Source organism: Salvelinus fontinalis, chromosome 2 (assembly GCF_029448725.1).
Source record: "Salvelinus fontinalis isolate EN_2023a chromosome 2, ASM2944872v1, whole genome shotgun sequence".
Lineage (NCBI taxonomy): Eukaryota > Metazoa > Chordata > Actinopteri > Salmoniformes > Salmonidae > Salvelinus > Salvelinus fontinalis.
The window spans coordinates 89,889,040-89,913,040 of record NC_074666.1 but is presented as its reverse complement, the minus strand read 5'-3'; the positions used below and the strand labels follow the sequence as shown (position 1 = coordinate 89,913,040).

The 24,001-nt window shown below is 49.0% G+C and overlaps 1 protein-coding gene across 2 annotated transcripts in view; it reads left to right on the top strand.

Moving 5' to 3' along the window:
• The window catches only part of aatka (apoptosis-associated tyrosine kinase a), an 82,986-nt gene that overhangs the window by 53,796 nt on the left and 5,189 nt on the right, over positions 1–24,001 (top strand). Inside the window, exons 1-12 of one of the 2 annotated variants that reach the window (XM_055894285.1) lie at positions 8,811–9,588; positions 11,058–11,137; positions 12,756–12,874; positions 13,101–13,188; positions 13,538–13,671; positions 15,454–15,538; positions 16,259–16,380; positions 16,959–17,108; positions 18,114–21,903; positions 22,628–22,792; positions 23,046–23,232; positions 23,701–23,925. In XM_055894285.1, coding sequence (XP_055750260.1) covers positions 9,573–9,588; positions 11,058–11,137; positions 12,756–12,874; positions 13,101–13,188; positions 13,538–13,671; positions 15,454–15,538; positions 16,259–16,380; positions 16,959–17,108; positions 18,114–21,903; positions 22,628–22,792; positions 23,046–23,232; positions 23,701–23,925 — 5,161 coding nt within the window. In that variant the 5' untranslated portion in view covers positions 8,811–9,572. Of the gene's footprint in view, positions 1–8,810; positions 9,589–11,057; positions 11,138–12,755; positions 12,875–13,100; positions 13,189–13,537; positions 13,672–15,453; positions 15,539–16,258; positions 16,381–16,958; positions 17,109–18,113; positions 21,904–22,627; positions 22,793–23,045; positions 23,233–23,700; positions 23,926–24,001 lie in introns of those variants that run through there. The other variant, XM_055894276.1, reaches the window with a different exon arrangement.

Sequence of the window (24,001 nt, the reverse complement as noted above, 5' to 3'; positions counted from 1 at the left end):
GGAGAAAAGAGAGAACAGAGGAGAAAGGAGGGGTGCGAGAGGGGGAGAAAAGAGAGAACAGAGGAGAAAGGAGGGGTGCGAGAGGGGGAGAGAAGAGAGAACAGAGGAGAAAGGAGGGGTGGGAATTGTTAAAAAAGAGTGTGATTGATTTTGGTGAATCAATGAAAACAACTGTTGAAAAAAGGAGAGAGGAGAGGAGAGAATGAGAAGAGAGGAGGAAAGGAGATTCATGAAGGATTAGCTCTGGTCTGGATGCATCGTTTTCCTGTTCATCTATCCTCCTCCTCCTCCTCTTCCTCTCCATCCTCTGTTTCTCTGTGGTCCTCAATCCCAGGGCTATTGACTCTGTGCTGCTGAATTTTAAACTCTGCAGTCAGAAACAGAAAGTCACCCACACATGCATACACATTATTTATACTTCATTCTCTCTCTCTGTCTCTGTCTCGCTCTCCCTGTCTCTCTCTTTCTCTCTCTCTCTGTCTCTGTCTCGCTCTCTCTGTCTCTCTCTTTCTCTCTCTCTCTCTGTCTCTGTCTCGCTCTCTCTGTCTCTCACTTTCTCTCTCTCTCTCTGTCTCTGTCTCGCTCTCTCTGTCTCTCACTTTCTCTCTCTCTCTCTGTCTCTGTCTCGCTCTCTCTGTCTCTCTCTTTCTCTCTCTCTCTCTGTCTCTCTCTTTCTCTCTCTCTCTCTGTCTCTGTCTCGCTCTCTCTTTCTCTCTCTCTCTGTCTCTCTCTTTCTCTCTCTCTGTCTCTCTCTTTCTCTCTCTCTCTCTGTCTCTGTCTCGCTCTCTCTCTCTCTCTCTGTCTCTCTCTTTCTCTCTCTCTTTCTCTCTCTCTCTCTGTCTCTGTCTCGCTCTCTCTTTCTCTCTCTCTCTGTCTCTCTCTTTCTCTCTCTCTCTCTGTCTCTCTCTCTCTCTCTCTGTCTCGCTCTCTCTTTCTCTCTCTTTTTCTCTCTGTCTCTGTCTCATTCTCTCTTTCTCTCTCTCTCTGTCTCTCTCTTTCTCTCTCTCTCTCTGTCTCGCTCTCTCTTTCTCTCTCTCTCTGTCTCTCTCTTTCTCTCTCTCTGTCTCTCTCTTTCTCTCTCTCTTTCTCTCTCTCTCTCTGTCTCTGTCTCGCTCTCTCTTTCTCTCTCTCTCTGTCTCTCTCTTTCTCTCTCTCTGTCTCTCTCTTTCTCTCTCTCTCTCTGTCTCTGTCTTGCTCTCTCTTTCTCTCTGTCTCTGTCTCGCTCTCTCTTTCTCGCTCTCTCTCTGTCTCTCTCTCTCTCTCTGTCTCGCTCTCTCTTTCTCTCTCTTTTTCTCTCTGTCTCTGTCTCGCTCTCTCTTTCTCTCTCTTTTTCTCTCTGTCTCTCTCTTTCTCTCTCTCTGTCTCTCTCTTTCTCTCTCTCTCTCTGTCTCGCTCTCTCTTTCTCTCTCTCTCTCTGTCTCTCTTTCTCTCACTCTCTCTTTCTCTCTCTGTCTTGCTCTCTCTCTCTCTTTTTCTCTCTCTCTCTCTGTCTCTCTCAATTCAATTTCAATATAAGGGGTTTTATTGGCATGGGAAACATATGTTAATGTTGCCAAAGTAAGTGAAGTAGATAATAAACAAAAGTGAAATAAACAATAAAAATGAACAGTAAACATTACACTCACAGAAGTTACGAAAGAGTAAAGACATTACAAATGTCATATTATGTCTATATACAGTGTTACAACGATGTGCAAATGGTTAAAGTACACAAGGGAAAATAAATAAAAATAAATATGGGTTGTATTTACAATGGTGTTTGTTCTTCACTGGTTTGCCTTTTCTTGTGGTAACAGGTCACAAATCTTTATGCTGTGATGGCACACTGTGGTATTTCACCCAGTAGAAATGGGAGTTTATCAAAATCGGATTTGTTTCCAAATTCTTTGTGGATCTGTATAATCTGAAGGAAATATGTGTCTCTAATATGGTCATACATTTGGCAGGTTAGGAAGTGCAGCTCAGTTTCCACTTCATTTTGTGGGCAGTGAGCACATAGCCTGTCTTCTCTTGAGAGCCATGTCTGCCTACGGCGGCCTTTCTCAATAGCAAGGCTATGCTCACTGAGTCTGTACATAGTCAAAGCTTTCTATAGGTTTGGGTCAGTCACAGTGGTCAGGTATTCTGCCACTGTGTACTCTCTGTTTAGGGCCAAATGACATTCTAGTTTGCTCTGTTTTTTGTTAATTCTTTCCAATGTGTCAAGTAATTCTCTTTTTGTTTTCTCATGATTTGGTTGGGTCTAATTGTGCTGCTGTCCTGGAGCTCTGTGGGGTGTGTTTGTGTTTGTGAACAGAGCCCCAGGACCAGCTTGCTTAGGGGGCTCTTCTCCAGGTTCATCTCTCTGTAGGTGATGGCTTTGTTATGGAAGGTTTGGGAATCGCTTCCTTTTAGGTGGATGTAGAATTTAACGGCTCTTTTCTGCATTTTGATAATTAGCGGGTATCGTCCTAATTCTGCTCTGCATGCATTATTTGGTGTTTTACATTGTACATTGAGGATATTTTTGCAGAATTCTGCATGCAGAGTCTCAATTTGGTGTTTGTCCCATTTTGTTAATTCTTGGTTGGTGAGCGGAGCCCAGAACCTCACAACCATAAAGGGCAATGTGTTCTATAACTGATTGAAGTATTTTTAGCCAGATCCTAATTGGTATGTCTAATTTTATGTTCCTTTTGATGGCATAGAAGTCCCTTCTTGCCATGTCTCTCAGATTGTTCACAGCTTTGTGGAAATTACCTGTGGCTCTGATATTTAGGCCGAGGTATGTATAGTTTTTTGTGTGCTCTAGGGCAACGGTGTCCAGATGGAATTTGTATTTGTGGTCCTGGCGACTGGACCTTTTTTGGAACACCATTATTTTGATCTTACTGAGATTTACTGTCAGGGCCCAGGTCTGGCAGAATCTGTGCAGAAGATCTAGGTGCTGCTGTAGGCCCTCCTTGGTTGGTGACAGAAGCACCGGATCATTAGCAAACAGAAGACATTTAATTTCAGATTCTTGTAGGGTGAGACCGGGTGCTGCAGACTGTTCTAGTGCCCTCGCCAATTCATTGATATATATGTTGAAGAGGGTGGGGCTTAAGCTGCGTCCCTGTCTCACCCCATGGCCCTGAGGGAAGAAATGTGTGTGTTTTTTGCCAATTTTAACCGCACACGTGTTGTTTGTGTACATGGATTTTATAATGTTGTATGTTTTTCCCCCAACACATACATTTGTATAGCAGACCCTTATGCCAAATTGAGTCCAATGCTTTTTTGGAAATCAACAAAGCATGAGAAGACTGCCTTTGTTTTGCTATGTTTGACCCTCCCTCCCTCTCGTCATGCACATAGCATGCAGAAGTAGAAGAAGGCCTAGTCTCATAAGCTGAAGTGAATTGACAGTAGAAGTAATGATGTCTGTATGGAAGACATCTGCTTCCCAAATGGCACCCTATTCCCTACATTGTGCACTACTTCTGACCAGAGCACTATGGTCCATGGTCTGAAGTAAAATCACATTTTATTGGCCACATACACATATTTAGCAGATGTTATTGTGGGTGTAGTGACATGCTTGTGTAGTGCACTATATAGCGAACAGGGTGCCGTTTGGGACGTATACTGTTTATCAAGGTCAAGCCAGCTATAAGTCTGACAGGATCATCCTTATTCCATAGCACATTGTTCATCAGGCATTACAAAAGAACCTCAAACATACATATTTACAACATACAATACACACATGTCTCCTGTCCTCACACACTGTTACACATGTCCCCTGTCCTCACAAACTGTTACACATGTCTCCTGTCCTCACACACTGTTACACATGTCCCCTGTCCTCACAAACTGTTACACATGTCTCCTGTCCTCACACACTGTTACACATGTCCCCTGTCCTCACAAACTGTTACACATGTCCCCTGTCCTCACAAACTGTTACACATGTCCCCTGTCCTCACAAACTGTTACACATGTCTCCTGTCCTCACACACTGTTACACATGGCTCCTGTTACACATGTCTCCTGTCCTCACACACTGTTACATGTGACCACACCAAGAGACATGTCACCACACCACACCAAGAGACAGATCACCACACCAGGAGACAGATCACCACACCAACAGACAGATCACCACACCACACCAGGAGACAGATCACCACACCACAACACAGCAGGAGACAGATCACCACACCAGGAGACAGATCACCACACCAGGAGACAGATCACCACACCACACCACACCAGGAGACAGATCACCAGACCAATAGACAGATCACCACACCAGGAAACAGATCACCACACCAGGAGACAGATCACCACACCAAGAGACATATCACCACTCCAGGAGACAGATCACCAGACCAAGAGACAGATCACCAGACCAAGAGACAGATCACCAGACCAAGAGACAGATCACCACACCAAGAGACAGATCACCACACCAGGAGACAGATCACCACACCAGGAGACAGATCACCACACCAGGAGACAGATCACCACACCAGGAGACAGATCACCACTCCAGGAGACAGATCACCACTCCAAGAGACAGATCACCAGACCAAGAGACAGATCACCAGACCAAGAGACAGATCACCAGACCAAGAGACAGATCACCACACCAGGAGACAGATCACCAGACCAAGAGACAGATCACCAGACCAAGAGACAGATCACCACACCAAGAGACAGATCGCCACACCAGGAGACAGATCACATTTACATTACATTTACATTTAAGTCATTTAGCAGACGCTCTTATCCAGATCACCACACCAAGAGACAGATCACCACACCAGGAGACAGATCACCACTCCAAGAGACAGATCACCACACCAGGAGACAGATCACCACTCCAAGAGACAGATCACCACACCAGGAGACAGATCACCACACCAGGAGACAGATCACCACACCAGGAGACAGATCACCACACCAGGAGACAGATCACCACACCAGGAGACAGATCACCACACCAAGAGACAGATCACCACACCAACAGACAGATCACCACACCAAGAGACAGATCACCACACCAAGAGACAGATCACCACACCAGGAGACAGATCACCACAACAGGAGACAGATCACCACACCAGGAGACAGATCACCACACCAGGAGACAGATCACCACTCCAGGAGACAGATCACCACACCAGGAGACAGATCACCACACCAAGAGACAGATCACCACACCAACAGACATCTCACCACACCAAGAGACAGATCACCACACCAAGAGACAGATCACCACTCCAAGAGACAGATCACTACACCAGGAGACAGATCACCACACCAAGAGACAGATCACCACACCAAGAGACAGATCACCACACCAAGAGACAGATCACCACACCAAGAGACAGATCACCACACCAGGAGACAGATCACAACACCAGGAGACAGATCACCACACCAAGAGACAGATCACCACACCAAGAGACAGATCACCACACCAAGAGACAGATCACCACACCAGGAGACAGATCACCACACCAAGAGACAGATCACCACACCAACAGACAGATCACCACACCAAGAGACAGATCACCACACCAAGAGACAGATCACCACACCAGGAGACAGATCACCACACCAAGAGACAGATCACCACTCCAGGAGACAGATCACCACACCAAGAGACAGATCACCACACCAAGAGACAGATCACCACTCCAGGAGACAGATCACCACACCAAGAGACAGATCACCACACCAGGAGACAGATCACCACACCAGGAGACAGATCACCACACCAGGAGACAGATCACCACAACAGGAGACAGTCAACTAGCTATTCCACCTACACACTATGGAAATATATTCTATGTCTTGATTCCATGATTGCTCAGTTTTGCATTTCTGTCCTGTAGAGAATTGCCTCAACTCAATAGAGACAGAGACTGTCACACATACATACATATTGTAACATGTATACACACACACACACACACACACACACACACACACACATTATTTCACATTCCCATAGCTTCGTAATACAGCAGTAATTCAGTCTGTGTGGGTGAATATCATTTAGCCCAACAGTGTGTAAGTTACTTTGTGTGTGTCATCCCACCAGCTCACAGCCACAATGCCTGCCTCTTACCTCAGGCTTCACTGCCAGGGAATGCCGTGAGTGGGAAGACAGCACACACACACATTCCTCTAGTGGGATGAACTGACACGCATGCACACACACACGCACGCACGGACACATGCACATTCCCAGTGGGATGGAATGATATAAAGGAACAGTTCTTTAGAAAAGAAGGGAGGGAGGGAGGGAGGGAGGGAGGGAGGGAGGGAGGGAGGGAGGGAGGGAGGGAGGGAGGGAGGGAGGGAGGGAGGGAGGGAGGGAGGGAGAGAGGGAGGGAGGGTGTGTGTGTGTGCTGTTATCACCGTGACAACCCCTGCCCAGCGGCAGTGCTAGGGTCCAGTGAATGCCCAGTGAATGGGTCCTGTGTCTGCTGAGTTGGTAGGCTGGTACCAAGCACTGGGGACCAACCAACAGACAAAGGTTGTGATTTAGCCTTTAGGCCAGGGGACAGTGATGGTGATGGGGGAGTAGGAGGCTGTGTACGGCTGGGCTGTCACTGTGGCACTCCTGGAACGCTGGAGCAGAGGACTGGCATTATAGTTTACAATACAGGGAGGGGACTGAGTCAGAGAGAGGGAGGGAGGGAGGGGATGGAGGGGTAGATGGAGAAAGAGAGATACAGAGAGGGAGAGAATACAGGGAGTGGTCTGTCAGAGAGCGAGAAAGGGGGTAGAGAGAGAGAGAGGCAGAGGGTGGTAGTGGTATGGGTTATAAGACAGGGATGTGTCTGTGTGTAATAGTAAGGGGGAAGAGAGAGAGAGATAGTATCAAGTGTTGATGTCACATGCACAACAAGTACAGTGAAATGTCTTTCTATCAAACTCAAAACCTAACAATGCACTAATCAATAACAATGTAATACTAGAGAAAAACACACGCATGAGACACAGGGTGGTGTCATGGCACCAGGACCAACGTAGGAGGGATGGGCGGGAGAGACGGACAGAGGGGCGGGGGATAGGGTGATGGACATGAGGTGGAGGGGTGGGTGGGGTGTCTATGACAGAGACCTTTCTCTCTGCATCTCATAGAGCTCTCTCTGTGTGTGTGTGTGTGTGTGTGTGTGTGTGTGTGTGTGTGTGTGTGTGTGTGTGTGTGTGTGTGTGTGTGTGTGTGTGTGTGTGTGTGTGTGTGTGTGTGTGTGTGTGTGTGTGTGTGTGTGTGTGTGTGTGTGTTGGGGCTGTGTGGAATGCTTCTGCCAGTCTCAGTGACACACAGACAGAAGGCTATTATAATGTGTATCTTATGTCACTGCTGCTCCTGGGGTCTTCAGGGAGAACAGTGTGCTGGTATGTCAGTCAGTCAGTCAGTCAGTCGGGCGACACACTACGGACATGCCTGGCGGTCGGAGTCGGTTGGACACACAGACAGAGCCATGCGTGACCAGTGTAGAGTGTATGTCAGCACACACCCAGTGCGAAAGGGAGAGAGATTGGAAGATTAGAAGAGGCGGTTGGTTGGACACACGGACAGAGAGAGAGATAGTCATGCCTGACCAGAACACATGGCGTTGCTGGCCACGGCGCTCAGAGAAGCAGAAGGAGAACATATCTTCTAGAACCTCACAGAAAGACTCTAGAACCTCTCCAGACAACATCGGGACAGCAGAGGGACTGCTCTTCTGTCTTCTATGTTCAACATACAGAGAAGGACCCTGCTGGTTGAGATTCCTGCTATGTTGCCTCAGACAGAGCTGAGACCCAGTCTATAGAGGAGACAGAGCTGAGACCCAGTCTATAGAGGAGACAGAGCTGAGACCCAGTCTATAGAGGAGAGACAGAGCTGAGACCCAGTCTATAGAGGAGACAGAGCTGAGACCCAGTCTATAGAGGAGACAGAGCTGAGACCCAGTCTATAGAGGAGAGACAGAGCTGAGACCCAGTCTATAGAGGAGACAGAGCTGAGACCCAGTCTATAGAGGAGACAGAGCTGAGACCCAGTCTGTAGAGGAGACAGAGCTGAGACCCAGTCTATAGAGGAGAGACAGAGCTGAGACCCAGTCTATAGAGGAGACAGAGCTGAGACCCAGTCTATAGAGGAGACAGAGCTGAGACCCAGTCTATAGAGGAGACAGAGCTGAGACCCAGTCTATAGAGGAGACAGAGCTGAGACCCAGTCTATAGAGGAGACAGAGCTGAGACCCAGTCTATAGAGGAGACAGAGCTGAGACCCAGTCTATAGAGGAGACAGAGCTGAGACCCAGTCTATAGAGGAGACAGAGCTGAGACCCAGTCTATAGAGGAGACAGAGCTGAGACCCAGTCTATAGAGGAGACAGAGCTGAGACCCAGTCTATAGAGGAGACAGAGCTGAGACCCGGTCTATAGAGGAGACAGAGCTGAGACCCAGTCTATAGAGGAGACAGAGCTGAGACCCAGTCTATAGAGGAGAGACAGAGCTGAGACCCAGTCTATAGAGGAGACAGAGCTGAGACCCAGTCTATAGAGGAGACAGAGCTGAGACCCAGTCTTTAGAGGAGACAGAGCTGAGACCCAGTCTATAGAGGAGACAGAGCTGAGACCCAGTCTATAGAGGAGACAGAGCTGAGACCCAGTCTATAGAGGAGACAGAGCTGAGACCCAGTCTATAGAGGAGACAGAGCTGAGACCCAGTCTATAGAGGAGACAGAGCTGAGACCCAGTCTATAGAGGAGACAGAGCTGAGACCCAGTCTATAGAGGAGACAGAGCTGAGACCCAGTCTATAGAGGAGACAGAGCTGAGACCCAGTCTATAGAGGAGAGACAGAGCTGAGACCCAGTCTATAGAGGAGACAGAGCTGAGACCCAGTCTATAGAGGAGACAGAGCTGACACCCAGTCTATAGAGGAGACAGAGCTGAGACCCAGTCTATAGAGGAGACAGAGCTGAGACCCAGTCTATAGAGGAGACAGAGCTGAGACCCAGTCTATAGAGGAGAGGAGACAGTACTGTCTGTGTGACAGCTGGGAGGAAGGTTCATGGACGGGGTTCTGGAACATGTTAAGTTTTGGAACAGTGTGAGGACGATGCATTGTGATGAGAGAGAGAAAGAGAGGGAGAGAGAGATAGAGAGGGAGGGAGAGAGAGAGAGGGAGGGACACAGAGAGAGAGAGAACGAGAGAGAGAGAGCAAGAGAGAGGGAGCAGGCAGCTTGTTCAGCTGTTTGAGGGCTCGTAGGGTTAAACCCTGTGGAGGGTTGGCTGACGTGGCCGCAGCAGTCATGGGTTCTTCTCTTCTCTCTCACACACACCGGGACTGGGGCCATGGACTCTCACACACACTTGCTGTGGCTGGTCTCTCATCACTCCTGTGGACGGGGAGAGGTTTCCTCCACACACTCACACCGTCCTCTCTGGGACCGGACCCATTCATCGCACACAGACCAGCACCGTACACACACACACGGTGCTCTACCTCAGGGTGGACGGCTGGCCGCTCCGCCACTCCAGCTACTTTATCTTCATCACCACCTTCACCACGACCATCATCATCATCTCTAAATTATGAGGATTCGTCAAGGTACTTGTTTTTAGTTATATGATGCTCTACTCTGTAGGAGTTGACAGATAGACAGACTCTGGGGTTATTTAGGAGGAGTTGAACCAGGTGCTAGTCCCAAATGACACCCTATTCCCTACTTAGTGCACTACTTTTGACAAGAGTCCCATGAGCCCTGGTCAAAATTAGTGCACTAAATAGAGAATAGGGTGCCAGTTGGGACTAAGACGATGCTAGATGACAGCATAGTGCCTTCAGAGGAGTTTCTGTCTCTTCAGTTTGTTTGAGGAGGATTATGAGTTTGTTTTCTCTGGTCGACTTTTAGAAGTAACATTTTACTTCCCTAGGAGATATATCTTTATTAGTACTGAGAGTAAGTGCTTTTAACTGTCTCTCTCTCTCTCTGTTGTTCTGCCTGTGGCACTCCAGGTGTCTTCTGTTTTTATCTCTGTATTCACATTGTATTACTTATGCATTTCTCTTTTAATCTCATTCTGATATTGGGATGTGATGTGTGGTAACAACCCAGACTTTACTGTCTATCTTTATTACTGCCCCTCTCTTCCTCTCTTCCTTTCTCCCTGTCTCCCTTTCTCCCTCTCTTCCTTTCTCCCTGTCTCCCTTTCTCCCTCTCTCCCTTTCTCCCTCTCTCCCTCTCTCCCTGTCTCCCTTTCTCCCTCTCTCCCTGTCTCCCTGTTTCCCTCTCTCCCTGTCTCCCTTTCTCCCTCTCTTCCTCTCTCCCTGTCTCCCTTTCTCCCTCTCTTCCTCTCTCCCTGTCTCCCTTTCTCCCTCTCTCCCTCTCTCCCTGTCTCCCTTTCTCCCTCTCTCCCTGTCTCCCTGTTTCCCACTCTCCCTGTCTCCCTCTCTTCCTCTCTCACTGTCTCCCTTTCTCCCATTCTCTCTCTTCCTCTCTCCCTGTCTTCCTCTCTCCCTCTCTCCCTGTCTCCCTTTCTCCCTCTCTCCCTGTCTCCCTGTTTCCCTCTCTCCCTGTCTCCCATTCTCTCTCTTCCTCTCTCCCTGTCTCCCTCTCTCCCTGTCTCCCTGTTTCCCACTCTCCCTATCTCCCTCTCTCCCTGTCTCCCATTCTCCCTCTCTTCATCTCTCCTCTCACTGTCTCCCTGTTACCCTCTCTCCCTGTATCCCTTTCTCCCTCTCTCCCTGTCTCCTTGTCTCCCATTCTCCCTCTCTTCCTCTCTCCTCTCACTGTCTCCCTGTTTCCCTCTCTCCCTGTCTTCGTCTCCCACTCTCCCTCTACTCTCTCCCTCTCTTACCCTCTCCCTCTCTTACTCTCTCCCTCTCTCCCCATCTTACTCATCCTCTCTCCCTCTCCCTCTCTCCCGCTCTCCTTCTCTCCCTCTCTCCCGCTCTTCTTCTCGCCCTCTCTTCCTCTCTCCTCTCCCTTTCTTACTTCATCCTCTCTTCATTCTAACAATCTAGAAGTCTAACAATTGCAATGTGTCTAACTCTCTCTCTCCCCCCTCTCTCTGCAGTCCAGCTGTTGAAATCGTCAGAGCTGGGTCGCCACAGTCTACTCTATGTGAAGGAGATAGGGCATGGTTGGTTTGGCAAGGTGAGCTGCACCCCGGATTATTTTCTTAACACATACTAACGACACAGAAACCACTCCTACCAAAGTCTGTAGCTGGGTTCTGATTCGCTACCCTTGTTCCTGAAGTATGCACAAGCTCACTTCCCCTCATGGATGTACAGCAAAGACATTGTTTAAGCATGGACCAGTTAGAGGGAGGTTTCACCATGTATTATACCAGTCCATTCCTGTATTGTTTAAGCATGGACCCGTTAGAGGGAGGTTTCACCATGTATTATACCAGTCCATTCCTGTATTGTTTAATCATGGACCCGTTAGAGGGAGGTTTCACCATGTATTACACCAGTCCATTCCTGTATTGTTTAAGCATGGACCAGTTAGAGGGAGGTTTCACCATGTATTATACCAGTCCATTCCTGTATTGTTTAAGTGTGGACCCGTTAGAGGGAGGTTTCACCATGTATTATACCAGTCCATTCCTGTATTGTTTAATCATGGACCAGTTAGAGGGAGGTTTCACCCTGTATTACACCAGTCCATTCCTGTATTGTTTAATCATGGACCAGTTAGAGGGAGGTTTCACCATGTATTATACCAGTCCATTCCTGTATTGTTTAATCATGGACCAGTTAGAGGGAGGTTTCACCCTGTATTATACCAGTCCATTCCTGTATTGTTTAAGCATGGACCAGTTAGAGGGAGGTTTCACCCTGTATTACACCAGTCCATTCCTGTATTGTTTAAGCATGGACCAGTTAGAGGGAGGTTTCACCATGTATTATACCAGTCCATTCCTGTATTGTGTAATCATGGACCCGTTAGAGGGAGGTTTCACCATGTATTATACCAGTCCATTCCTGTATTGTTTAATCTTGGACCAGCTACTGTAAGTCGCTCTGGATAAGATCGTCTGCTAAATGACAAAAAATGTAAAATGTAAAATCAATGTAAAATGTAAAATGTTCTGAGGGTGAGTGAGAGAATGAGTGTCCACTTTAGGGAGAATAAAGGTAAAGATTGGGACAAGACGGCAGCCTGTGTCTTACCCTATATCCTCCCTCTTCCTGCTTTCCTCCATGTTACTGTCAGCATCCCAAATGGCACCATATTCCCTATATAGTGCACTACTTTGGCCCAAAGCCCTATGTCTCCCTCTGTCTCTCTCTGTCTCCCTCTGCCTCCCTCTGCCTCCCTCTGCCTCCCTCTGTCTCTCCCTGTCTTTCTCGCTGTCTCTCTCTCTGTCTTTCTCTCTGTCTCTCTCTCGCTGTCTTTCTCTCTGTCTTTCTCTCTGTCTCTCTGTTGCCCCCTGTCTGTGTGTGTGTGTGTGTGTGTGTGTGTCTGTCTGTCTGTCTGTCTGTCTGTCTGTCTGTCTGTCTGTCTGTGTCTCTGTCTGTCTGTCTGTCTGTCTGTCTGTCTGTCTGTCTGTCTGTCTGTCTGTCTGTCTGTCTGTCTGTCTGTCTGTCTGTCTGTCTGTCTGTCTGTCTGTGTCTCTGTCTGTGTCTCTGTCTGTGTCTCTGTCTGTGTGTGTCTGTTTGGTTCCTGTTTTAGGTTATCTTGGGGAAGGTGAATGCAGGTCTCAGGTAGTGGTAAAGGAACTGATCTCTGTGTCTCTGTCTGTGTCTCTGTGGGTCCTGTCTAGGTTCTCTTGGGGGAGGTGAATGCAGGTCTCAGCACCACCCAGGTGGTGGTCAAGGAGCTGAAGGCCAGTGCCAGTGTCCAGGACCAGATGCACTTCCTGGAAGAGGCACAGCCATACCGGTCAGAACCACAACAATATGGATCTCATACCCTGTATACCACACCCTTTGCATCCCGTACAATTAATTAATGAATTAATCAATCAATTGGTGAATGAATGAATGCCTATACATGGTTATCCTGCTACCTCTTTCCATGTGTTCTGACTGTATGTTCACTATAAACTATGACAGTAAACGTGACTGTTGAACTATGACCCATCTCCTCTACCTCCCCCTTCCCCCAGTGCCCTCCAGAACCCAGCCCTCCTGCAGTGCCTGGCACAGTGCTCAGAGGTTACACCCTACCTACTGGTCATGGAGTTCTGTCCTCTGGTGAGAGAAACCTCCCCTAGCCCCCTAACCCCCGAAACCCTAACCCCTATCTCAGAGGTCACAACCACCTGCCATATGGAGTCCTCTGGTGAGATGGATACTTGCTCCCCCTGTTGGTGGAATAAAGTATTGCTAACAGACATAGAAGGGGAAGTGAATGAGAGCAAGTTGTGACGGGTTATTATGCAGACATATATTACAAACATAGCTTTTATGTGTCCTAAATGGGATCCTATATTCATATCTACTGCACTACTTTTGACCATATTCCCTATATAGTGCACTAGGGAATATGGTGATATAGAGTGCCAAATAATTTTATGACATCACTTCCTGTCCTGGTCATCAGGGCGACCTGAAGAGTTACCTGCGCAGCTGTCGGGCGGCTGACTCCGTGACCCCTGATCCCCTGACCCTCCAGCGAATGGCGTGCGAGATTTCCTCGGGCCTGCTGCACCTGCACAAACACAACTTCATTCACAGGTGGGTTAGTGGACACCTGCACAAACACAACTTCATTCACAGGTGGGTTAGTGGACACCTGCACAAACACAACTTCATTCACAGGTGGGTTAGTAGACACCTGCACAAACACAACTTCATTCACAGGTGGGTTAGTGGACACCTGCACAAACACAACTTCATTCACAGGTGGGTTAGTGGACACCTGCACAAACACAACTTCATTCACAGGTGGGTTAGTGGACACCTGCACAAACACAACTTCATTCACAGGTGGGTTAGTGGACACCTGCACAAACACAACTTCATTCACAGGTGGGTTAGTGGACACCTTCACAAATACAACTTCATTCACAGGTGGGTTAGTGGACACCTGCACAAACACAACTTCATTCACAGGTGGGTTAGTGGACACCTGCACAAACACAACTTCATTCACAGGTGGGTTAGTGGACACCTGCACAAACACAACTTTATTCACAGGTGGGTTAGTGGACACCTGCACAAACACAACTTCATTCACAGGTGGGTTAGTGGACACCTTCACAAATACAACTTCCTTACGAACTCGAGACCAAATGAAAGTCCTAGAACATATCAATCATTCCAAAGCAATATGTTTCTGATATGTTGTAGTGAAGGGCAACGATATATACGCTGTATGTACGGTACCATACATGTTGTAGTGAAGGGCAACGATATATACGCTGTATGTACGGTAACATACATGTTGTAGTGAAGAGCAACGATATATACGCTGTATGTACGGTAGCATACATGTTGTAGTGAAGGGCAACGATATATACGCTGTATGTACGGTACCATACATGTTGTAGTGAAGGGCAACGATATATACGCTGTATGTACGGTACCATACATGTTGTAGTGACATTAAACAGATAGAGGGAACGGAATCCGGGTGATCTGGAGGAAGTTGAAGGATCTGGTCTCACTCTGACACATCCCACCCTAGATACTACTGAGACTGTGCAGCTGGTCTGTCTCCAAATTATATGATAACATGATAAATAAGGATATTATAACATGATATTGAAGATATTATATACATCACAATCTGTTCCTAATACCTTACCTGTTTAAATAAATGTTAAAGAAAAATATGGAAATATGTAAGGAAATGACTGAAGCTGTGTTGCTCTGGAGCTCCCCCTGCTGGTCTGTCCCGGTAACAACATCCTGGTGCTGCCTGAGTGACTCTCACCAACTCCAGCATCAGTGATTTTGTTGCCGGGGGGAACCCCTTTCTCCTTGTTACCATGGTAGCAGCCAATCGATGTGCTGAGGAGCTGATGATAGGTAGAGTTAAGATCAACAAAATCTCGCTGCCTGTGTAGTAGTCAGAAACAGCTACAGAGAAAAATGAGAAATCCACGTAGCTACAGTACTTGTGCCATCATACCAGTAAATTACACACGTACTTTATGCTATTGAGCGGTAACTGTTGTGAAGCATCATGTTTTCCTGTGGTACAATATATTTAATAACAATGATTGAATGGTTTCTTGTGATACGATGTTATTGCAGTCAGAGTATTACATAAGGTTTAGTCTGGTCTGGTGACTGGGTGGCAGGTAGGTAGCCTAGTGGTTAAGAGCGTTTGGCCAGTAACTGAAAGGTCGCTGGTTTGAATCTCTGAGCAGACTAGGTGAAAAATCTGTCGATGTGCCCTTGAGCAAGGTACTTAACCCTAAATGCTGCTGTAAGTCTGTCTGGATAACAGCGTCTGCTAACTGGCTATAATGTAACAATGTGACTAACTGTTCCTCCCTCTCCTTTTCACAGTGACCTGGCCTTAAGGAACTGCCTTCTGACCTCAGAGATGACAGTCAAGATAGGAGACTATGGCCTCTCACACAGCAGATACAAGGTGAGTCTACAGTAATAAACCAGTCTTGGTGAGTCTACAGTAATAAACCAGTCTTGGTGAATCTACAGTAATAAACCAGTCTTGATGAGTCTACAGTAATAAACCAGTCTTGGTGAGTCTACAGTAATAAACCAGTCTTGGTGAGTCTACAGTAATAAACCAGTCTTGGTGAGTCTACAGTAATAAACCTGTCTTGGTGAGTCTACAGTAATAAACCAGTCTTGGTGAGTCTACAGTAATAAACCAGTCTTGGTGAGTCTACAGTAATAAACCAGTATGGATGAGTCTACAGTAATAAACCAGTCTTGGTGAGTCTCAAGTAATAAATCAGTCTTGGTGAGTCTACAGTAATAAACCAGTCTGGATGAGTATACAGTAATAAACCAGTCTTGGTGAATCTACAGTAATAAACCAGTCTTGGTGAATCTACAGTAATAAACCAGTCTTGGTGAGTCTACAGTAATAAACCAGTCTTGGTGAGTCTACAGTAATAAACCAGTCTTGGTGAGTCTACAGTAATAAACCTGTCTTGGTGAATCTACAGTAATAAACCAGTCTTGGTGAATCTACAGTAATAAACAGTCTTGGTTATATTGTATTTTATTATGTATTTTTCTACATACTGAATAGGGGGTGGGGCAGAAGAATAGTTTCCATTGTAACAGACAGACGATAAAGTAGTATTTCAATCACATGATTCTGCTCTATTCTACTCTGTAGGATGACTACTTTGTGACTCCAGACCAGATCTGGGTGCCGCTGCGTTGGATCGCCCCAGAGCTCATAGACGAGGTGCATGGTAACCTACTAGTGGTGGACCAGACTAAGGACAGCAACGTCTGGTGAGCAGGGGGGAGGGGTCAGGGTGTAGGTATGAATGAATGAATACACTATGGTTGACTCAGCCCCTACGGTGTTATTGTTTTAAGCTCAACGATACAGCTCTTCAACCAAACCTAGCCTGGTCCCAGTCTGTGTGTGGTGTTATCAATACAGCTCTTCAACCAAACCTAGCCTGGTCCCAGTCTGTTTGTGGTGTTATTGATACAGCTTCTTCAATCAAACCTAGCCTGGTCCCAGTCTGTTTGTGGTGTTATCGATACAGCTCTTCAAACAAACCTAGCCTGGTCCCAGATCAGTTTGTGCTCTTTCCAACTCTATAGCTCATTGTCAATCCAGATGTGACATGACAATGAGTGACAAGGAGTTGTCATGGCAGCACAAACACACTGGGACTAAATAAAGGCCAATGAAAACCTGCTACATCACATCAAACCTCTATTGAATAGGGCTTGGTGTTTTCCCTGCCTAAGAGGAACTCTGGGATCTGGTGTCCAGAGTTTGTCCTAGTCAGGCCACATAGTCAGCTATGAAGTTCCTCATCTGAAGACGTTACTTCATGGGTTTGTCTCTGTTCTAGGTCTCTGGGAGTGACTATCTGGGAGTTGTTTGAGTTGGGGAACCAGCCGTACAGACACTACACTGACAGACAGGTCCTGACCTACGCTGTGAAGGAACAGCAGCTCAAACTAACCAGGCCCCGGCTCAAAGTACCCCTGGCTGAGCGCTGGTGAGTACACACATACACAGACAAACACACACACGCATGCACACATACACACACACATGCATGAATGCACTAATGCGCACACACACACTCGCACAAGTGTACAAACGCATGCGCACATGGGCGCCTACGCAGGATACACCACAATCCTTTGGTCTGTAGCCAATCATTAGTACTCCCTATCCTCATATCAACCAATCAATGCCTTTTATACTGGCGCACTAACCAACCATTAGTCTTCTTCTGTCCTGACATGGGTTGTGATCAATACCTTATTAACCTGGCTATGAGCTTCTCATTTTGTCAGCACCATATAATACATATTTCTGGCATCTCACACATACAGTACACAACACCTATGTATTCATCCTTCTCTGGACGTCTAGCAAATAGTGTTCCTTTTATCAAGCATGTTACTCATTTCAAACAACCTGAGTATTTAATGCTGACACACACAGACACACACCTTCCTATATGCTGACCAATCTTTCCAATCACAGTTTCTGTATCTGGCTTGTATATATTCTCGTCAGATTGTAAGACTGGCGGCCAGAAACAGCTGACGAAGGACTTCCTCATCATATTGCTGTTTCCTAAATCAATTCCATGGTAGCTGCCTCATTTCAGTGTGATACAGCAATTATTCATAATAAATGGACTATTGATGAACCTCCAGAATTACGGAGTAACACTTCTTCATCCCTTCCCCAACCCTCTGCTCCCTCCCTCCCTCCCTCCCTCCCTCCCTCCGTCTGTCGCTCCCTCCATCCCTCCGCCGGCGCTCCCTCCGTCTCTCTCTCTCTACCTACCTCCCTCCCTCCCTCCCTCTGTCTGTCTCTCCCTCCCCCTCCCTCTGGCCCTCCCTTTCTCCCTCTTTCTCTCCCTCCCCACATCCCTCCCTCTCTCCCTCCCTCCTTCCCTCTGTCTGTCGCTCTCCCTCCCTCCCTCCCTCCCTCCCTCCCTCCCTCCCTCCCTCCCTCCCTCCCTCTCTCTGTCACACCCACCCAGGTATGAAGTGATGCAGTTCTGCTGGCTGCAGCCAGAGCAGAGACCCAACAGTGAGGAGGTACACCTCCTCCTCACCTACCTGTGTGCCAAGAGGGCCAGTTCAGTCCAGGAGGATTTTGAACAGCGCTGGAACTCCCTGAGACCCAACCTGACTGGCAGCACCACCCACAGCCACACCGCCCCAGCCCCTCCACCACTAGCCCAGACCACTGTCCCTGCCCAAGCCCGACCATCTATCCCTGGGGACGTGGAGTTGGAGCCGGCCTCCACCTCCCGCAACTCCTTCCCCCTCCTAGAACACTTCTCCCAGGACAGCTTCCACTCCGACAGCGGTGACGACATCCTGACCGTGACAGAGACCAGCTATGGTGGGCTCAACTTTGAGTACAAGTGGGAGCAGGCGAGAGCTGAGCAGCCATACTGTTCCTCATCCACCAGCGGGCCTCTGGGCCAGGGCAACCCTCACTACCAGGACGTCTACTACCCCGTCGGGAACACCTCCACCTCGGGCAGCTGTAAAGGGGACGGAGGGGGTGGAGGGCTTGCTCTGGGGGTCTCCCCATCCTACTACGAGTCCGACCACTCCGGATCGGGGTCAGGGTCGGGGGTCGGGGTGGTGCCGGTGTTGAGCGCTCACAGCCCTTCGGTCGGCAGTGAGTACTACATCCGTATTGAGGAGCCGGTGGGGTGTAATATCAACCTCGATGATAGTGTGGTTGACTACAGCCCCGGGTTGGAGGCTGAGGATGGCAGCCTCTCCTCAGGGAGCAGAACCCCAAGGCCCCAGTCCCAGTCCCAGCCCCAGTCCCAGTCCCAGTCCCAGCCCAGTGCCTACTGGTCAGCAGCAGCAGGCGACAGCAGTGGGGGTAAACACAGTACCTATGACTCTGACAATAGCCCGGCCGTGTCCCTGACCATGGAGCCTCTCCTGAGACAGACAGACAGCACAGCCAGTCCCGTGGAGCTGGGGCGGTCCCACCAGTACTTCTCACCCAATCAGAGACAGGCTTTCTACTGTGAACAGTCGCCCATTCGAGAGACGTGTTGCCAATCACCAGAGGACACGCCCATAATGTCCCAGCTGAACCTGCATCATCCAATGGGGAGGCTGGAAACCCCTCTGGAGGTGGGGTCCTCTCACTCCCAGTGCCTGAGTAGCCCTAGTCTGGGACACTGTGACCCCTACCTCGAGGCTAGCCAAGGCTTCACCACCACAGCCAGGAGGACGGTTAGTGAAGGCTACTATGACATGATGGGTCCCCTCAGAAAGACTCTACCCATGGCGAACCATATTAGCATCGACGTGGAGACAGGGGACGGGGGACTTTTGGTGGGGGGCAGGAGGAGAGGAGAAAGTGACACTCGGGACATCGACGATGGTGATCTCTTCTCTGAGAAAGAAGCCACCAACTGGACCTCCAACCACTCGGCCAATAACAACAGCATGACTTTTGACCTTAGGCAGACGGGCCAATCACAGGACAGCTGTCTGGACCTCCATTACACCAACACCACGACACACTCCTCTACTGTAACAGGCTCGTGTAACAGTAGCAACATGTGCCAGCAGCACAGCTCCAGAGCCTTCAGCTATATGGAGGCCACAGGGGGAGAGAGCGCTGTCCGCTCTTCCTCTAGCAGACCCAGTGAGGGCAGTAGTGCTACTACATATAGTCACCTGTGTCACGGAGCTAGAGATAAACCTGTGTGTCTCTCAGACCACTCTACCCTAGATCATCTAAGAGGTGATGCTGTTGACTCTCTCTCCAGCTCTTCTGTTGCTGTCAAGTGTGTTAACCTCAAAGGTAGTGTAAAGGACAGCGTCCCCACCACCAAAACTACAACTACGGTGTCTGTAGAGGGACACAGTAAAAACCCATCTCTGATTACAGGAAAGAGGCAATTCTCCGATCCCAAGATGATCCCAGAACCAGGCTATATCCAATCCCCGTCCACATACATGGAGCTTGACAATCGCACAGGCCTCAGCACTAAGGCAGTCCTGACAGAGAAACAGGGGGGTAATGTTTGGGAGATACCTTCACATGTTAAAGACATTAGAGGTCCAGCGGAGGTGATGTCTGCTGGTGTGGGGGAGAGGAGGCTGGGGATGGGGTTGGCCCACCCTGAAGGGGTACTGCTGGAGCCGGTCGGGTCCTTGTTTGAGGCTAGCAGAGGGCTGGACAGTGGATTTGAGATGGCCGGTCATTCCAGCATCAGCCTAGTGGACATCAGCAACTGTAGTTACGACGATGAGGACGATGACATAACAGATATCACTTCTGGAATTTTGGCCGACTACTCCCTGGACTATGCTGACGAGGTCGGAGACGATCTAAGCCCCGCCCACCACCCCCACGGACGCTCCCTGCAGAACCCGGTGGGAACCCCCGACTCCGTGGACACCCTGAACATGCTGTCGCTGTCGTTGTCGGTTACCACTGCCAGCCCCTGTGAGGCCTTCAGCCTTGATGACGTCTTTCTCCATCCCTCCTCCTCCTCCCTCTCCTCCTCTTTCACCTCCTCTTCTTTCACCTCCTCATCTCTCCTCCCCAAGTCCCTGGACAGTGGCTACGACACAGAGAACAACGAAAGCCCAGAGTTCATCCTAAAGGAGGGAGGTGGGAATGGGGAGTTCCTATTGGACTGCGAAGGAAACGACCAACAACACCTAGTCCTCGGTGGGAGCCACCTGGCCCGCGGTGGGGTTAGCCTGGGGCCAAGGTCGGACCAGATGGTCCTTCAGCAGGTGGACCTGGGTGATGGGGTTGGGGTCACTCTGTGTACCTCTTCCTCCTCTGGCTGCACTGAGCTGCAGCTAAAGGGACTAAGTGACAAGAATCCGTTAATGGACTCTGCCTACTTCTCTGACTACGACGCGGAGAATGAGAGGAGTCCCCAGGATGAAGGGAGTAACTTCTTCTCCAGTCCAGGAGATAAGAAGGGCTTTGTGGGGCACACAGCCTCGAAACAGAGGATAAGGTCGGCGAGGAGAGATGACCTCCAACCACAGATGGAGAGAGAGGACGGTTACCGTGACCTGACAGACCTGACAGGAAACACAAACACAAATACAAATGGAGTGGTGGTGTTTGACACTACCACAGGTTCCTCTCCCTCCTCGGACCCCGGCCCGCGCCTCTCCATGCTGGCCCCCTTCCCCCCTCAGATGGGGGGCTGTCTGGCCAAAGAGTCCGCCCCTGACGATGCTGTAGGCCTGGAGTCTGAGCACAGCGGCGAGGAGCCGGCATCTGGGTGCAGCTCCTCCATGGTGTCTGAGGGTTCCTCCACAGTGCAGGAGGCTTCAGCCAGACACCCTGACCAGGAGAACCATCACAGGGCCTCAGACGATGACTACTCCCCCATCCAGTCCCTGGGCTCCGACTCTACCATAGACTACAGAGAGGAGGTGATGAAAGAGAAGGAGGAGGACGGGGAGGGAGAGCAGGGATCTACTGAGGAGGACATGCCAGAGTTTAATCAGGTCGACGAGGATGGAGAGAATGGAGAGAGAGGAGGAGAAGAGGAGGAGTATGAGGAGTTAGAGGAGGAGAACGAAGAGGAGGAGGAGAAGGCTGGCTACAGCAGACACCAGAACGGTCCTGTTGGCCTCCTCACCTCATCTCCATCGCTCCTCTCCTGCTCCCCCTCACTCCAGGAGCTGTGTCGGGAGGTGGAGAGACGAGCTCCTCTAACAGAGGGGGAGGAGTCAGACGACAGTGAGTCAGAGGAGGAGCTGCGGAGCTACAACCTGCAGGAGGAGCTGAGCGAGGAGGACAGTGAGGGGGAGGTTGGTTATATATTGGTTATATTCACGTTTCCCATTTTCCTACATGATTTTATTCTATTTTAAACCTGAGATCTGCAATAGGAGCAGCAGCGCCACGGGTCACCCCAGGCACATTTCTTATCGTTTTAGTTCAGAGGAAATGAGCATCCAGCGTGGTGGTAAAACAGAATGGTAGTATATACTCTGCTGTTCTATCTGGCATGCAATGATGTGCAATGATGTCAGAGAGGAAAAAAACAGTGTTTATTGTTTGAAGTCATGTATTTTTGTTGTAGTATCACAAACCGGCCACAGGAGTCTGGTGTCACCTTCATTTGGGAGGACATGCTCGTGGTAATGGCTGGAGCGAAATAAGTGGAATAGTATCAAATACATCAAACACATGATTCCATGTTTGGTGCCATTCCATTTGCTCGGTTTCAGACAGTATTATGAGCCGACCTCCCCTCAGCAGCCTCCTATGAAACGGAGGTGACCATTTCGCCGCTGTAGATTGGAGCTTTAATCATGTAAAGCAGTGTTTCCTAAACCTGAGGAACATTATGTGTTTCTGGCCAAGTACTAACACAGTTAATTCAACTCATCAACTCATCATGAATAGTGGAATCAGGTGTGTTAATGCTAGGGTTAAAAACTCCAATGTGCTCCACTTTGGGTCCCCAGGACCAGGATTAAGACACACTGATGTGAAGTGTGTTGTGACTGACTCACTTGACTTGACTAGGTGATGGGGGTGCCGGTGGTGGTGAGCGATAGTAGTGGGGCCAGAAACCTCCGCAGCCTCCTCAAGATGCCTACGCTCCTCACACAGTCCTTCTGTGACAAGCTAGACAGGAAGAAGAAAGCCGTGTCCTTCTTTGATGACGTCACCGTCTTCCTGTTCGACCAGGTCAGTCACTCTGCAAGCATAGTGACATCACTATGGTCAACCAATGGCAATACTTCATTCTGGATTTAAAAAAGGCACCAGGCATTATAGAGCATTCATAGTCTTTATAACCACTGCATAGATGCATCACAAATCATTTATAAGCAGTCACACAACATAAAAGTGGTGTTTAAAGTTGGACCAGTTGAATTATTGTTTTCTGTACTGGTAGATGTATTTGAGACTTTCTGACTGATTTCTCTTTCACCTCCAGGAGAGCCCCACAGGAGAGCTGGCTGACTTCACGTTTCCCCCAGGAGCAGAGTCCAGCGGCCAGGCCTCGGGCGGGGAGAACCCCCAACCGGACCACCACCACCACCCCACCATGGGCCACCACCTCCACCCCCCGGACAGGGCACCACACGCCTCAGAGGACTCTGATGGCAACATGTCAGAAGATGGTAAGATTGAAAAATACTTTCAGTTATAAGAACAGTTAGAGACCAACAGGGTTAACAATGGATCCCTGAGGGATACAAGAACAGTACGAGACCAAGAGGGTTAAGAATGGATCCCTGAGGGAAACAAGAACAGTACGAGACCAAGAGGGTTAAGAATGGATCCCTGAGGGATACAAGAACAGTACGAGACCAAGAGGGTTAAGAATGGATCCCTGAGGGAATCCACAAGCTATAGTCAGGTATACTGTATCAGTTCTAAACCCCCTCTCCTCTGTGTGTGTGGTGTGTGTGTGTGTGTGTGTGTGTGTGTGTGTGTGTGTGTGTGTGTGTGTGTGTGTGTGTGTGTGTGTGTGTGTGTGTGTGTGTGTGTGTGTGTGTGTGTGTCGTGTGTCGTGTGTGTCGTGTGTCGTGTGTGTGTGTGTCGTGTGTGTGTGTGTCGTGTGTGTGTGTGTGTGCGCGCATATTCAGGTGGTGGGTTTGAGTGGGAGGATGACATCCCATTGATGACCAGCCCGTTGTCCAGCCCGTCTACAGCTGAGCCACCGGTCTCCGATCCCATCCCGGTCCCTGCTGCCAAGCCTCCCGAGGACAAGCCGGTAGCAGTAACAGCAGCATCACAGTTCTCCCGTTTCAGCGTGTCCCGCTCCCGCTTCTCCATCACACACGTCCCCAATCCAGACATCAACTCTGGAGGTCAGTCCTGGTGAACACACCCCTGGTACTGTAGTAGCCACTAGTGTCCTGTTAAACACTCCCCTGGTACTGTAGT